This window comes from Punica granatum, chromosome 3 (assembly GCF_007655135.1).
Source record: "Punica granatum isolate Tunisia-2019 chromosome 3, ASM765513v2, whole genome shotgun sequence".
Lineage (NCBI taxonomy): Eukaryota > Viridiplantae > Streptophyta > Magnoliopsida > Myrtales > Lythraceae > Punica > Punica granatum.
This window is the reverse complement of record NC_045129.1, coordinates 22,046,574-22,064,738: the sequence shown is the minus strand read 5'-3', so window position 1 is coordinate 22,064,738 and position 18,165 is coordinate 22,046,574. Positions and strand designations below refer to the sequence as shown.

Sequence of the window (18,165 nt, the reverse complement as noted above, 5' to 3'; positions counted from 1 at the left end):
TGGACACTCCCAAGCCGCGCGATCCAAAAGCGCGCAATGCGGGCCCCGACGAGAGTCCACATTCGGGTCCGTACAGCTTGGCGACTCCACTGGGGACATACTTAGTGGATTCAGGCTCGATCCGTTTGCTTGCTTGCATGTTTATTTATCGCTTTCTGTACATTTACTTTTCTTGCACATTTACTTTTCTGCACTCGCATTGCATCATTCTAGTGGATTTAGGTACCAAATGCCTGAAATCCCACGGGCACCAATCTAGGAAGCTAGGTTAGTCAGAGGTTCCGAGTAAGGGAACGAATCGAGTTGGCTCCGCCACCGAACTGGCCCCCAAAGATCCTCGCTCGATTTCAAGGAATTGATCCCCTTGAATCGGGAGCCCCCATCCCTAGTTAGTGGTTTTCCCAGTAGAACACTGAAACCATGCATAAACAGGGACCGTCATGCTGTACCAAAACAAACCTCATGCCGTCAACCGACCCAAAGTCAGGTCTTTGAGTCGGCCCCTAGTTTTCTTTTAGGCGGGCCTTTTGTTGTTTTTCTACAATGAGCGATGTACATTGTAATAGATACAGATATACTTTACTTTTCTGCACTGCATGCATGTTTTCAAAACAACCTAGGACATTACATCAGTTTGTTTATAAACATTAAACCAACATCTCTCCATTAGGTAAGGATGGATCGCTCGCATCCCTGTCTTAGGCTCGATGTCATCATCATGCCATCTGCGGACATTACTAGCCTTTGGAATACATTCCGCCCAGTTGACCGTGCATTCCTCCGGCTCATCATAGGAGACTTGCCATTACTCGCTGATTCCCCCATTGACTGGACCCTACTCAGAACTGCTATTAGTTTTTGGGACACTCAGCGGGCCGTATTCAGTTTTCAGGGGTCAGAGCTAGCTCCCACAGTAGAGGAGTACGCGGCACTCATTCAGCGACCCATGCCGACCCTCGACATCGTGGCGCCCAATCAGTTCGCCACGATACAGAGTAGACTCGCCATCCTCTTAGATCTCCGCGACGAAGAAATTCGTCTTGAGCTTCAACATGGAGGGGAGCATAGCGTTAGGACCGCATGGCTCATAGACTTCATACATGTTCGTTCTCTCAATGCCAGGGGAGAATCGTTCCAGCGTGACGCCTGTCACGGGTTCCTCTTGCTCATCTTTGGGACCATCCTATTCCCCCACTCGTCGAACCTCATAGACGGGGCACTTGCCCAAGTCATCCTCCAAGTAGTAGGAGGCCGTAGCTATGTAGAAGCCGTCTTGGCTGAGACCATTCGGTCTCTTGACAATGTACGAGAGGTTCGACGTGGTAGAATGAGAGGAGCTCCGCATCTTCTTCAGATTTGGCTCCTCGCACACATCAGGCCGTTCTGCTCATCACATCCCTTTTCCTACATCACTGACGAGCGTTCGCTCATCGCTCGCCTACTTCAAGTGTTTCGGCCCTCCGATCGCGACTACACCGATTGGATCCAGTTCTTCAAGAGACTCACCCCGGCACAGTTTTTGTGGGCTGCTCGCTGGAATCCCGGTGGACCCATGACCATTGGATGCCCTTCAGTCATAGGACTTCCTCTGATCAGTCACTTAGGGAGCACACTTGTTTTCCCAGCCGAGTCATCAGACAACTTGGCGGCTTACAGGATATTCCTAGAGAGGCAGATCGCACTCCACACCGCTTCATGTGGACGGATATTATAACTTTACTTCCAGATAGGGTTCTGCGGATTAGAGAAGTTCAACGTTTATGGAACACGCGCACCGTTCAAGAGCTCTATTTCCCGGAGCACCCTACCGACGACGAACGAGCTTTCTCAGCTACCGTAGCATATGTGGCGCAATTCCATCCATAGGGACTCACACCCGTTCGTCGACGACATTTGCCGCGGATTCCTCACGCACAGCATGCAGACATTCCAGATGCGGAGAGCTCAGTCCAAGGAGTTATGCACACAGAATTGCAGTCCATCAGAGAAGAGCGAGATCGACTCCGTTGTGAGCTTGTGGATATTCGCGCAGAACTCACTGATCACAGAGAGCTTCAGAGCGAGTTGGCTCAGATTCGCTCACGCATAGCGAACCAAGACAGGGAGATAGCGCGTTTGAGCGCTATGCTGGACCGAGCGCGGGCAAAAGCTCGCAAGGTCTTTCATCCTTAGGTTTAGTTTGTTAACGCTTTTGCACCGCACCGGACCCACGCAGCGTTCACTCAGCTACGGGTTGTAATAGTTGGCGGTTTAATGTTTATGTTTCCTTTTCAAACAGACTGTCTTTATAAATTATAGAATATGAATTAAACTGATGTAATGGCATTAGTATTTTCAAACTTATGCACCTCATGCATTCATATACTGTCATCTATATTTTGAAGATAGTCAAAGCACTATAAGTACACTCATACACTTACGCATACAAGTACTAACAACTGGCGTCCCATCGATATCCGACTCGTGCACGAGTAAGGATGGCAGAAGACCAACAACCCGCCATTCTTGAACAGGATACTCCGCCAACGCCGATACATTCTCAAACACCACTGACGCAAGTTACATCACCTGTAATGCTCACGGACATATCTACAGCGCATTCAGGCGTCCCTATCGGACATCCTCCACCAACAGTACAGACGGCGTCCAACCTTGTGGAGTCCGCACGTTTTACTGCGTTAGAAGGAATGGTGAACCACTTGGCGGCCAGCATGGCCACCAACATGACTGAGCTCATGGCCATGCTCAGGAATCAGAATCAGGCCTTATCGAGCTTTACTCCGCCTCTGGAGCATAGACCAATTGTCGATCCAAATCCAATGGTCACTCCAACCTTTGCTTCGGAGGCTGAAGACGCATCTTTCTCGGCAATGGCGTTTGCACCAACAGTCCATCCGATCAATGATCATTTACCGCCACCACCTGCTCCAACAGCAGTTCCGTTGCCACCATCAGCTTTCTTATCCACGGACTCTACTATGCATGCGCTGCCACCGCTAACCGTGTCAATGCATCCTCCAATCTATACTGTGCCACCACCGACAGTTCCTCTGGTCACGATCGCACAGGCTCCTGTTTCCACTGCAGACCAATTTCCTTTCCAAACTCCACAACCCCAAATAAGCTTTTCTTACCCTGCTCCACCGCCCCTAAACATTCCTCCCACTGAACCGGGCACGCCTACTCAGGCTGCCCCTCCAGCTCTACCGACAAACGTTCCTCTCGAAGTGGAGAATGAACAGGAGAGGAGAATAAAGAGAATGGAGGAAACCATTCGAGCCCTCCAAGTAGGCAACCCCCGTTTCAATTTCAGTGACAGTGACTGGAATCTCTTTCCAGGCATGCGGCTGCCCCCTAAGATCAAAATTCCAGAGTTCAAAAGATATGATGGGACCAGAGACCCTCGGCATCATCTCCGTCATTATCAGAGCAAAATGCTCTCATACTGGGATTATGAGGAATTCGTCATTCAGACTTTCCAAGATAGTCTTATGGGATCGGCGCTAGATTAGTTTATGACCCTGAAAGCCGGCGATGTCCCTACATGGACAGATCTTTCTCAGAAGTTCCTCGACCAGTATCGATTTTGTGCGGAAACACCTCCTACCCTTCTCGATCTCAGCATGACAGAGATGAAGGAGGGTCAAGCTTTCGAAGCATACGCAACGGAATGGAGAGGAAGAGCAGCAAAGCACATTCCTCCAATCACTGAGCGACAACAAGTTCAGCTGTTCCACTCCACACTCAGAGGCGCGTATTACTTACATCTCCTGGCTCATACTTCCTCCTTCTCGGACTTGATCGAGGCAGGAAAGAAGCTTGACATGGGTGTTAAGGCCGTCAACTCCAGATATCAGGCTTCACAGCCGATTTCAGTGGACTATACTCCTGCATTACAGACTCCCCAGGCATATGCACATCCCGTGCATTATGTGCAGCCCTACCAAACATCGCAGGCTTATTTCCCAACCCCGCCAACTGTTATCCAGTCGCAACTTCCGCAACAGCATATTCCTGCTCAGGCTCAACAAGGTAGACGCCCGGCTTCGAGATCTCCTCAGTCGGTTCAACGTGCTCCAGCCCCCAGAACTTATCAGGACAAAGTTGCACAACCGCGTCCACGCAAGCAGTACACCACTTTACCAGCCCCTCTCTCTCACATATTCAGGCAGCTTCTTGCAGGCAACAAGATCAGAACAGAAGCGCCTGGTCCCAACTTTGACCCCGCAGTGCAGAATCAGAACTTACACCGTGAATTCCATCGGGGTGCTCCTGGTCATACCCTCGACAATTGCTGGACACTCCGGAATAAAATTCAGGAGTTGATCGACGCAAGGCAAATCTCCTTTAATGAAGTGAAGCCACCGAATGTCCGCGCAAACCTTCTCCCCGATCATGGATCAGGTTCAGGACCTTCTATCAACATGATCAGCATCGCTTCTATCAAAGAGGAAGAAGACGCGCAGAAGACCTCAATTCCCTTTATTGTCAATTATGCTCCGACAAATGATGCATTTACATCTGACGTCCCATTCGTTATCAAGGTTCTTGCGAAGGAGCCATACCAAGACCGTCGAGTTCCCTGGGATTATGGGAATGAGGTTGCCAACATGGAGCATGAGATGAGTGCGATGGGCATCACGCGTTCAGGACGAGTTTATCAGGGTCCAGAGTCTACAGACAAAGGGAAAGCCCCTGTTATTACATCCTCAGCCGTTCCAGAAGCCGTGCCAGTCTTTACAAAGAAGGTCACCGATCAAGAAGCGGAAGCTTTCATGAAAGTGATCAAGGCAAGTGAGTACAAAGTGGTGGAGCAAATGGGCAAGTCACCCGCCCATATCTCGCTCCTCGCGTTGCTTTTGAGCTCCGAGCCGCATCGGAATGCTTTGTTGAAAGTCCTCACCGCGGCACAAGTCCCAAAAGACACGGCACCGGATAATATCGAGCAGACTATTAGTTCAATCTTCTCGAATCAGATATCCTATGCAGATGATGAGCTTCCATCCGAAGGTCAGGAACACTTACGGGCATTGCACATAGTCTGTAAGTGCAACAATCACATTGTTGGTCGAGTCATGATCGACAACGGCTCTGCTCTCAACGTTTGCCCCGTCTCCACACTGAAACAGATGAACGTGGACATGAGCCGCATCCGTGCAAGAAAGACCACTGTTCGAGCCTTTGATGGCTCTAGGAGAGAAGTGAATGGAGAAATCGATCTCCTGATCGATGTGGGTCCTTGCTCATTCTCTGTCACCTTTCAGATCCTCGAGATACCCAATGCTTTCAGTCTCTTGCTCGGGAGACCATGGATTCACGCCGCTGGCGCTGTTCCTTCGTCGTTGCACTAGAAACTGAAGTTCTTCGTTGAAGGTAAGCTTATCACTGTCAACGGTGAGGAAGACTACGCAGTCTACAAGAAGACAGCCGTTCCTTACATCAGCATTGGAGAAGATCAGAATCTTCCCTTTCACTCTTTCGACACGATTTTCGTAATCCGAGACTACGGAAAAGTCGGTCCATCACGAACCGATCGTATGATTGGAAAGGTTCTGTTGAAGAACGATTACGTCCCCGGAACTGGACTTGGGGCACGTGCATAGGGAATCCTTCGATCGATTGAAATGGAGGAATACCGCAATAGGAGGGGACTTGGCTTTCGCCCCTCCTGTCATGAGATCGTGCAGTCTCGCCGTGGAAAGCATCTACACCGCCTTGCTGTACATTACGAAAAGCTCTTCAGGGGCATTCTGGTTCCACCACTCTCACAGTTTTTTGCAGCACCACCGCAGATCATGGGAGGCACCTCCGATAGCCCAATCACTGAAACAGATGACTTCTCTTCGGATGCAGTTGAAGCGTTTTTGGCTTTGCCAGCCATATATGCCGTCACTGAGGAGACATCTTCCAGGGTTCATATCCGCCCTGTACGGGAGGATGAGGAGCTTACCAACTGGACTTCAGTTCCGCTCTACTGGGCCGTAGTTGCCGATGTGTAAGACGGTCTTTATATATAATGCTACCTGTGTGTCGGCAACGCCATAAGCCACACAACAGAAGAGGGGTTTTTGTTATGGCTTGTTAATAAAATCCCTACATGCTTTTTGAATTTTTGTGTCTAGATTCTCTCTCTCATGCTTACTTCTAGCATCTTTAATTTCTAAAACAATTCGCTTTCGTGTCCAGGCTCCAATCGAATCCAAATCACCGATGCAATGATTCGAATTCGTCCGAAACACACCTCAGAAAGTCCCTACCCATATACTTCGGGGAAGGACTTGACGAGGACGGTCGCGTGCCCGAGATAGAAGAGAGTTTGCATCGTCTTGAAAACCATCAACTCACTTCGATCGAGCCAACCGAAGAGATCAACATAGGCACCACAGAAGAGCAACGCACCCTAAGGATCGGGATGGATCTCGACCCCGCACAGAGAGCCCGGATGATCGATTTCTTGTCAGAGTATCAAGAGGTCTTCGCTTGGTCTTATACCGATATGCCAGGTTTGGACCCCTCGATCGTAAAGCATTTCCTCCCACTCGACACTGAAAGATTTCCGCCCAAACGTCAACACTTACGGCGTCAACGAGCTGATCTTCTTCTCCGCATTAAAGAGGAGGTCGTCAAACAGGTGGATGCGGGATTCTTAGAGGTATGCAATTACTCTGAATGGGTAGCTAACGTGGTGCCAGTGGAAAAGAAGAATGGGAAGGTCAGAGTCTGCATCGACTATCGAGATCTTAACAAGGCCAGTCCTAAGGATAACTTCCTGCTGCCCCATATCGACGTCTTGGTGGACAATACAGCACGCCACACACAATTCTCCTTCATGGATGGTTTCTCTGGATACAATCAGATTCAGATGGACGAGGAGGATAAGATCAAAAAGACGTTCATCACGATGTGGGGTACGTTTTGTTATAAGGTCATGCCTTTTGGTCTCAAAAACGCTGGGGCAACCTATCAGCGGGCAATGGTCACTCTATTTCATGACATGATGCATAAAGAGATAGAGGTTTACGTCGACGACATGATTGCAAAGTCCAAAGCAGGTGAAGATCATCTTGTCAACCTCAGGCGGCTATTTGATCGTCTCAGGAAGTACAAACTCCGACTCAACCCAACGAAATGCACTTTCGGCGTCAAGTCAGGAAAATTGCTAGGGTTTGTAGTCAGCGAAAAGGGCATCGAGGTTGATCCCGACAAAGTCAAGGCGATCATGGAATTGCCCCCTCCATCGACAGTGCGCGAAGTAAGGAGTTTCCTAGGACGGCTGAATTACATCGCACGTTTCATTGCAAATTTAACAGACAAGTGCCAACCACTCTTCCGTTTGCTTCGCAAAAACGCAGCGGTTGAATGGGATGACGAGTGTCAGAAAACTTTTGATACAGTCAAGGCATACCTAGTTCAGCCACCGGTGTTGGTTCCACCTTCACCGGATCGTCCTCTCATTCTGTACCTGACAGTACGCCGACAATCCATCGGATGCATGTTAGGGCAAAAGGACGATTCCTCTCATGCAGAGCGAGCAATTTATTATTTAAGCAAAAAAGTTCACTGAAGGGGAGTCCAACTACCTTGAGATAGAGAAGATGTGTTGCGCACTCGTTTGGGTCATGCAAAGGCTCCGGCAATACACTCTCTACCATACTGTTCGCCTGCTGTCAAAGACAGATCCTTTGAAGTATCTACTCAGCAGTCCGTCCTCCATGAGGAACATAGCAAAATGGCGTTGCCAACTGACGGAGTATGACATCGAATACGTATCACGCACGTCAATGAAGGGCCAAGCAATTGCAGATCATCTAGCGGAGTTTCCGATCGAGGATGACACACCGATCAACCCTAACTTTCCAGATGAAAGGATCCTCCAAGTGAGTGATGAGGAAGAGACTCTAGGATGGAAGATGTACTTTGACGGTGCAGTCAATTCCACTGGGTCTGGTATCGGCGCGGTATTGATATCCCCTGAGGGGCGTCATTTCCCTGTTGCAGCGAAGATTGATTTCCCTTGCACCAACAACATAGCCGAATATGAAGCTTGTATCCTCGGTTTGCAGGCCGCAATCTACCTCAAAGTCAAGGAGTTAAAAGTGTTTGGCGATTCTATGCTCACAATCTTCCAGACGCTTAAACAATGGAAGACGAAAGATCCAAAGTTGGTGCCATATCATGAGTACCTCGAAGAGTTGACAGAGAACTTCAAAGATATCTCATTTACGTACACCCCACGCATGAAGAACCAGTTCGCAGATGCACTTGCAACGCTCGCATCCATGGTGAGCATTACGAAGGAGAATCTCATGGAACCTCTCGAGTTTGAGATTGCTCAGGGCCTTGCCCATTGCGATGTAATTGATGCTGTTGATGGCAAACCGTGGTACGCAGACATCAAGCACTTGCTGCAAACAGGTCAATTCCCAGCGTTCACCGATCGTCATGACCGGAGGACTCTACGCCGCATTGCGGCACACTTTTTCCTGAGTGGCGAGACTCTCTACCGCCGTTCATTCGATGCTACACTACTTCGGTGTGTCGACGAGAATGAGGCACAACGCCTCATGGAAGAAGTGCACGAACGAAATTGCGGACCTCATATGAATGGACTCATGCTAGCAAAGAAGCTCATGCGACTCGGGTACTTCTGGTCTACCATGGAGACCGACTGCGTCAAGCATGTCAGACACTGTCACTTGTGTCAAGTCTACGCGAATCAGATCAGAGCACCACCCAACGAGCTCCATCCAATGGCTGCTCCGTGGCCATTTTCAATGTGGGGCATGGACGTGATTGGTCCAGTCAACCCTAAAGCATCCAATGGACATTTGTTCATACTGGTAGCTATCGATTACTTCACCAAGTGGATCGAAGCTATCACCCTTGCGTCAGTCACTGCAAAGGCCGTGGCTCGCTTCCTCAAACGCGACATCATTGCGCGATACGGGGTCCCTGCGACCAAGATTTTCAGAATCGCGATTCTACCTAGAATCGGTCGAGGGTCGTAGAATCGTGAATCGTAGAATCGTAACGTGAATCGTAAGATTCTACCTAACATTAAAAAAATAGCATATATATATATGTATTATCCTTTCCTGAGCAAAAAAAAAATCAATCCTTCATTCCTTATATTCAAAAAAGGACCAAAAACCAAAAACCAACAATAAGTTATAAAAGGCTTAAAAGCACAAAATATCGTTACAAATTATCGAAATTCAAAGTCTAAATCATAACTCAAACTCTCAAAATAAACTGTTAACAACATAAATTATAACACAGAATGTCAAATCTCATCCAAATCTTCATCGTTACCAACATCATCATCATATAAAGTATCAAATTCATCATCTTCGGGAAGCTCTAAGTCATCAACCGTGGCATGCTGTTGGGTGAGCATATTCTCTGCATCTTCATCGCCAATTTGACTCCCTCCACTTTCTTCGTCACCATCATCCCCACAACCAAGAGCACGCAAGTTAAAATTATGCCTTGAAGTTACAGTATTCTCTGTCTCCTCTTCGGCAATCCATTCATCGTCGGAAGAAATGTCATCCACTTGAAGATCAACTTGCTTCCTGATCTTCTTATCCTTCAACTTCAAATTGTACATCACAAATACTAAATCATTCATCTTCTTTTGATGCAACCGATTTCTTCTCTTTGTGTGTACCTAGGAAAAACCAAAAAACAGTTAGTAGATATATTAAAACGAATTCTAATAAGCACATGATAAAAAAAAGGGAATTCATAGAATACCATTTCAAAAGCACTCCAATTACGCTCACATCCCGAAGAGCTACAAGTCAAACTCAATATCCTTATACTAAATTTTTGCAACTCTGGGGTATCGACACCATATGACTCCCACCAATCTGCCGGTGTCTTCTTGAACCTCATAGACTTTGCCGATGAAAATCCAAAGAGCCCTCTCTCATGCTTGAATTCCTCTAGCTGCAAATCAACCTTATCCCTCTCTTCATCGTCTAACATTCTATCCATAACCTTATATAATCCACGCATAACTTCCCTATCAGCTCTAAATTCAGAAGAGAAATGCAACTGAGGATTCAAATAATAAGCAGCAGCATGCAAAGGCCTATGAAGTTGAACCTCCCATCTCTCATCAATAACCTTCCAAATGGGATCATAGCTAAAAGCATGAAACGAGCATTTATTAGATACTTTCAAATAATCAAATTTCTAATATAAATTTTAATGATGCATAAGTAATTAAAGATTAAGCATATAGCAGCTTATAAATAATTTTACCTCTTCCGATCATCCTTGAAGTTTGCTTTGATTTTCTGCTTTGCTTTCTCCATCTCATTATAAATAAAACCCATTGCGGGCTTTTCATCCGAATCCACCATGCGGAGCACCTTAATGAGAGGATATGCAGCCTTCAAACATGTATTAACATTATTCCAAAATCTATTATCCATAACAGTACGCTCCGTATACTTTCCACCTTCTAACTTCGCAAATCGACTCCCTTTCCATTGCATGGATGCAAACATAGTTCGTAGAGCATTTCTATTATCGAAGAGGCATCCCAAAGTCAGATAAGCAGTGGCAAAGCGAGTCACCGCCGGTCTAATCAAATCTTTGCCCTTAGTGAAATGCTTCAACATTGTGATGAGGAGTGTTCTCGAGTAAATGAAGGTCGTAATCTTTCTCCCTTTCATTATCGTCAGCTCATGTACCTTAATCTTCTTCTCTAAATCCTCTAGCATAAGATCTATGCAATGAGCTGCACAAGGAGTCCAAAATAACTTCTTCCGCTTCTCCATTAACATCTCACCTGCCGCCCTGTAATTGGCAGCATTGTCCGTGACTATTTGAACTACGTTCTCTTCCCCAACTTGCTCAACTATATCATCAATCATCTCAAATACTTTCACTGCAGTCTTGGATATATCTAATGTGTCAGTAGAAGTCAAAAAAATTGTTCCCTTAGGGCTATTCACTAAGAAATTGCATATGGACCTTCTCTTCTTATCAGTCCAACCATCTGACATTATAGAATACCCCGACTTTTTCCACATAGTTTTATGCTCCTCAAGCAATGACATAGTGTTATCAACCTCTTTTCTCAAATATTTATCACTAATCTCATGATAAGACGGCGGTTTCAATCCAACACCATACTTCCCAATCAAATGACACATCTTCTCAAACTCAGGATTCTTCACACAATTAAATGGAATTGCACTTGTATAGAAAAAACGGGTAATTTGCATGCGAACATCCTCTCTTAAATCCTTCTTCATCATTTGATTAATTGTTGGTTGTTTTTGCTTGCTTTGAATGTTCAAACTTCTCTTCTTAAAAAAACTAGAAATTTCAGTTGTTTCCTTTCCCTTTCTCTTTATACCAACCCCTGCATCTTCATCATCATTATCAACGTCTACAACATCATCATCCTCCAAACCACAACTACTAGCTTGTTTTTTCTTCATTGAAAGACCCTCTAAACGCATACAAATACTGAGCATATTATTCTTAACTTCATCAGGAACAGCATGACAAGGTGCCACGTTAATCTTGGTACATCCTAAGTGATGCTTCAATCTATAGGGACCTCCAGAAACTACCTTGTCACAATATTTACATTTAATTTTTAACCTCTCTCCTGGAACTTCATAACCGTGTGCCCATGCCGGATCATCTCTAACTCCAGTTGCATTTTTTCTAGATTTGGCCACTGTCCCGGTATTACTAGCCGATGCACTTCCAGATCCACTTGCAGAAGCCATCTCTGTTCAACCCAAACTCAATAATCACCCACTCAACAAATCTAACATAAACTCAAAAAAAATCGTCCAGCGGAATTTACAGCACAATCAGTTCAGTAAACTAGCCTTACAAATTTCGTCAAACAGAAGACGCAAGCAGGGTACAGGAAAATAATATTGAATCATTGATGAAATCAAACTTCAATTTGTTTTAAAAAGGACAATGAAAGGACCAATTAAGAAGAGCCAACACAAGAGTGCTTCGCTAAAAGACATTAATTTCATAAAGTATCCCTGTTGTAATCCTTATTTCTAAGGATCTCCCTCCGGATGATTAGAAAATAAAACAAAAACTTGTTAGGTCAGTAATTAAGTATAAAGAATCATCTTAATACAATCTTCACCCTTTAAGTTAAGCTGGAAACTTAAATAGAATCAGAAAATATGGTGGCACATTTATTTGTACCTTTCCCCTCAAAATAATCTTGCACGTTTATTACTAATCGAGTAATCTCACTTCAGTTCAGTAACCTCACTTCAATTCAGTAATCTAATCTCACTTTAGTTCATCGAATTAATCAATTAATCGAAGCAGAAGGCCATTGGATGTTCAAGATACGGTACCTGGAGTCTGGAAAGTCGAAAGTGGACGCTCTCGGCTCTCGAGTCTCGGCTCTCGGCTCTCGGCTGGACAAACTGCAGTGCAGAGACAGGATGAGCAAGCAACTGACTGGAAGCTTGGGCAAAATGCAGAGGCAGAGGCGCAGAGCAAGTAACTCACCGGAAGCTCGCGCAGATGACCGGAAGCAACTGACGGCAAGCTCGCGGAACTGCGGAGTCGGATCTGCGGACCGGCGGAACTTCAACCTTCAAGCACGTCGGAGTCAGAACAACCGAACAAGACACACCGGTATGGGCAGAACAAGAAGAATCGTGACGAAATGGGGCGGAAATTGAACAGCTCGGAAGATTGAAGATTCTTCAGTCGATTAGGGCATGGAGATGTCGGGGAGAAGGGGGGAAGCTGGAGAAGAAGAGGGGGGGTGAGAAGAGTCGGGCTCATTGCCAATGGGCTGGGCTTCAGCCCGAGGGCCCAAATCAGGCCTGCCCTGTGCGCCAGTGTGGGCCGAATCTGGAATCGCGGAATCGGTCCGATTCCGCGATTCAGCGATTCTGGGCCCGATCCAGGCCCGATTCAGCCGATTGCGATTCAGCCCATAGGATCGGAATCGTATGACCCCTCTAGAATCGTAGAATCGTACGATTCTACGATTCGAATCGTGATTCTAAGAACCATGCCTGCGACTCTCATCACCGACAATGCCAAGAACCTGAATAATAAGCTCATTGACGAGCTCTGTGCACAGTTCAGGATCCAACATCGTAATTCCTCTCCATATCGTCCACAAATGAATGGTGCGGTAGAGGCAGCGAATAAGAATATAAAGAAAATCATCAAAAAAATGACGGTGAATTACAAGGACTGGCATGGAATGCTCCCGTTTGCACTCTTGGCATATCGGACTTCTATCTGCTCATCCACCGGGGCAACCCCGTATTCTTTGGTCTACGGCATGGAAGCGGTTCTTCCAATCGAAGTGGAGATTCCCTCCATGAGGGTTCTTGCCGAGTCCAAACTCGAGGAAGCAGAATGGGCGAAGCAACGCTATGAACAGCTTAATCTCATCGACGAGAAGCGGCTAATTGCACTTTGCCACGATCAGTGCTATCAGCAAAGAATGGCTCGAACATTCAACAAAAAAGTTCGTCCTCGCAAGTTCAGCCCCAGCGACCTCGTCTTGCGAAAAGTTTTACACATCGCCCCAAATTCCAGGGGCAAGTTCGCTTACAAGTACGACGGTCCATTCATCGTTAAAGAAGTCTTTGACGGAGGGGCAATCATTCTCAACGATATGGACGGAAACGAGAACGCTCTTCCGGTCAATGCTGATGCTCTTAAGAAATACTATCCGTGATGGTGTTTCTCTTATCCCACTGCGGATGTTTTCTCAAATGCACATTACATTTTATCTTTCTTTGCATGTACAGTTCCCAACACTTTTAATTTCGTTAACTCATGTACTCCCATCTTCTGCTCTTTCCCTTTTCTCTGAATTTTTCCTGAGAGAAAAAGAATGGATTTCCCGCTAGGTTGAAAACCTCTTTGAGGTGGCCTAGGCAAAAATTAGGGAATGAGAGGCACGGTTTAAAATCCTGCAAAGGGGAACCGTGGCAAAAGGAGAGCATGAATCAAAATCCTCGCTAGGCTGAAAACCCGAAAAGGGCGGTCTAGGCAAAAGTTAGAGGAATCGAGAGGTGCGATCAGACCCAATACGGATGATCGTAGCAAAAGGTGAGATCTAAATGAGAGAAATGTCAAACAAAACACCCTGTTAGGTCGTCACGCGTCTTGCGACCTAGGCAAAAATTAGGGGACCTTCGGCAGCTCGACCACGAAATGACAGCTACATTCAGCATGCAGCGTCAACAAATAGTGGTTTGACAGTCTTCGATGCAAGCAAACTCTCTTTTGCTCTCAGAGCATGAGACACGTTTCGACATACAGTCGAATCTTTGTATCCTTGATTTGGAGGATCCCAAAGAATCCCCCTATACCCTTATGCAAATTCTACAGGTCATGCCTGTTCTGTAAAAAGCCTTTCTTGTCAAATCACAAACCTAGCGGGATACGACCATCCTTTTAAATGGTCATCAAGTTCAAATCCCCAAAGCATTATTATTCAGACTTCTTTCTACATCTTCATTATGGCTGTAGAGTAGAACAGACAACTACTGTTAGCTCCCATGGTTCTATATGCAGGAACGAAGATGTGAACCTCGGAAGAAGTCTTTCTTTGATGAATGCATGTCTGCCTTATGCTAAGGACCACAACTAAAATCCAAGGAGAAGTCTTCAGGATAATACTCCATGCATTCAATCGCATCACAATCAGTTGGCAAACAATGAAACAGTCTGCCACTACATCGATTGCAACACGGACAAGCTCAGCGACGGAGGAAGCACAATGATTCCTTCCACACCTCACGCAACTCCCCAACGTTTGCATTTACTTTTTGCAATGCATCCCATGCAATTTACTTTTCTGCATTTCGGGTACGTCCCGACTACTTTCCTGCATTTCGGGTACGTCCCGACTACTTTCCTGCATTTCGGGTACGTCCCGACTACTTTCCGGCATTTCAAACGACTACTTTCTTGCATTTCGGGTACGTCCCGACTACTTTCCGGCATTTCGGGTACGTCCCGACTACTTTTCCGCATTTCGGGTACGTCCCGACTACTTTCCCGCATTTCGGGTACGTCCCGACTACTTTTCCGCATTTCGGGTACGTCCCGACTACTTTCCCGCATTTCGGGTACGTCCCGACTACTTTTCCGCATTTCGGGTACGTCCCGACTACTTTCCCGCATTTCGGGTACGTCCCGACTACTTTCCCGCATTTCGGGTACGTCCCGACTACTTTCCCGCATTTCGGGTACGTCCCGACTATTTTCCGCACTTCGGGTACGTCCCGACTACTTTTCCTGCAGTTCGGGTACGTCCCGGCTACTTTTCTGCATTTCGGGTACGTCCCGACTACTTTTCCGCACTTCGGGTACGTCTCGACTACTTTTTTGCATTTCGGGTACGTCCCGACTACTTTTCCGCACTTCGGGTACGTCCCGACTACTTTTCTGCATTTCGGGTACGTCCCGACTACTTTTCCGCATTTCGGGTACGTCCCGACTACTTTTCTGCACCATGCAAACCGCTGGGCAAAACACCCCGCACCTTGCAAACCCGCCGGGCAACACGCCCCGCACCCCGCAAGTCCATTGGGTAGGCGCCTTTGAACCATGTTGTTCATTCAGTATGCGCCCCGTGCATATTGCAAACCCTTCGGGTACGTCCCGACTACTTTTCTGCATTTCGGGTATAACATCCCCACATATCCAATGTAAGAGGGAGAAGACTGTTATCGGAAATTCCATGTCAATCATTGCTATCAAATTGGGGCGCTTCTGAAGTCTTTGGCTGCATCCTCTACTCGAGCATGCAGTCAAAGAGGGGCAAGCTGTCAGCACCCCATTTTGGCTCACCTTTCCAAACGATGATATCAGCAATGATCCAAGCCACAACCTGAGCAGAATACAGAAAAACGACTTAACAGAGCAGAAAATCACTATTCATCCTCAAATCGGCAAAATCGGGCAAATGACACATGCATATGACAGAAGGACTCCAGGGGTCACCAAAAGGTAATAGAGTGACTAGAGAGCTCAGCAATATCCAAAACCGGCATTTTCAGTATATCACACGGACAGTTCTATTTTCCGATAGTTCGCTCGATCATCGGAAGACAGCCAATATTGGACCCCAAAAATCCACTCCAATGCCAAACAGATGAAAAGTGTCCCCAAAGGCATTTTGCAAATCATCTGCTCTATACAGAACAACTTTCTGTATACAGACAACTTTTCAGTGGAAGTCCAAAAATGCCGGTTTCTCGAAGAAAAGTTAATTCCAAATATCAGATGCGGCCATGCCCCTCAATCATATAGAGCACGAGCAATGCTTCATATTGTCTTTTAGAAGCCATACAGACACTCTGAATGACTTCCGAATGACAAAACGGGCATACCCTTCTTCGGAAGAGCGTAACCGGAGACTGGTCTGATGGAATTACGGCAAACGAAGTTCACACTACATTGCCCTGAAAACTCCAGCGGACATACGCAATTGGGCAAAACAGACATCAAAACCCTTCACGGTTTCCCGAGTAACCTCCGAGGGGCACAAAAGGCCATTTTCAGTGAAAATCCATATCCGGAGGTCCTCTTTGGGGAAACTTGACGCCGGATGCTTACCTTACACAATGCTAGCCTTCTCAAGGCTCAATGTGGAATTGTCGGAATGAATCACACAACTCATCTAGACCCCTCGAGCAGTGCTTTAAGGGTCTCAGATGCACTTTTCATATCCTTAGAGGCCCGATCTCAGCAAACAGAGATCGCAGTAATCTCCGGATCGCCCAAGAAACTCAGAAAGCAATCTGAGAAATCCAGTTTCGGCCTCCTAGGACATCTCCGGCTCCATATTTGTATTTACCGGCTTAAGGGACAAGGGCCCACGTAATTTGACAATTTATGTCAAAATGACCGACGTGGGATGCAGATACAAGATATGCTGTCAGAAGTGGGTAACCTCGCTCTGAATGCATAAAAGGAGCAAAACCGGCTTCCAAGCCTCATACAGACATTTGGCAATTTCTCACGGAAAATGCCAATCTCGGACTCATTAAATCCATTTCCTCGCGTATATCGATAATTCGACGTTCAATTCAAACCACGAACTTCGAATGCGCGATCAATCGAGACCCGAGCTTTTTCCCGGTTTCTCCTCTTCGGTCGTGGGACCCACGGGCTATTCAAGATGAGTCACCCTTTACTCTAGAAGCTTCTTCTTCTTCTTCAATGCAAGAAGCCAACTTGCACTCTTGCTTGAAAATATCCAAGAGTTTGAAGACAACACTCAAGCCTCCATCAATGCTCATCAATGCTCATCAATGTCTTATCTCTTCTTCATTAATGCAATGGAAGAGGATGAGGCTTGATATTTTCTAAGCATGGGGGTTAAGAGCACTTGCTTTTGCTAATTGTGTCATTAGCTTTGCCTATAAATGACCCAAAAGTGATTAAGATAATAACTTCTCCTCTTACACACTCTCTCCAACCTTTCTCTTTCAAGAAATCCTCTCAAACTCCATAGCCAAGAACACTCAAGAACCAGAAAACTTCAGCCCTTAGAAGGAAGAGAAAAGAAAACCTAAAAGATCAAAAGAGAGCCTTGAGTTCTTAAGTCGGAAGCCGATGTTCATCATCCCGACTTAAGCTCAAAATTTCTCAAACTTCATATCCCACTCATTTTGGACCCATGGAGTTCATTGGTGAAATTGGTTTTTCCATTTGAAGTCTTTAAATTATTGTTTCAGGTCAAATAGTGCATTTCGGGTGAAATCGCTACTCTCGGGTGAATAGTGACCCGCCAGCGCCCGCCGCGCGCATGCCCGCGCACGCCCGCGCTCCTGCGCGCGCACGCGACGCCCCGCGCCCGCGCACGCCCGCGCGCCCCGCGCGCACGCCTGCACGCCCGCGCGCCTGCCCGCCCCCCGCGCACGCCGCGCGCCTCCCGTGCATTCCAGCCGCATTCCCCGTGCACTTAGCTCCCCGAACGTGCATCCTTTGCACCCGAGCATCCTTCCAAGCGTTCAACCGAGTCACCCGACTCTCGAACACTTCCCCGACTCTTTCCTCGTATCCCGAGGCTAGGTAAATCACTCTTGACTTAGAGGAGTTAGGGCTTTTTATATTTTTGCATGGCTATGGAGTACTATGGTATTTTATGCATACTTAACTTGCAAGACTTAA

General features: G+C 46.6%; 1 protein-coding gene across 1 annotated transcript; it reads right to left on the bottom strand.

The window, feature by feature from the left end:
• Positions 1-9,283: 9,283 nt before the first annotated feature.
• On the bottom strand, positions 9,284-11,756 carry LOC116200459. The gene is made up of 3 exons (XM_031531307.1): positions 10,270-11,756; positions 9,757-10,150; positions 9,284-9,670 (listed from the first exon to the last, which is right to left on the bottom strand). Exons 1-3 carry the CDS (start codon positions 11,754-11,756, stop codon positions 9,284-9,286), a joined length of 2,268 nt encoding a protein of 755 aa, XP_031387167.1.
• Between the last annotated feature and the right edge of the window lie 6,409 nt (positions 11,757-18,165).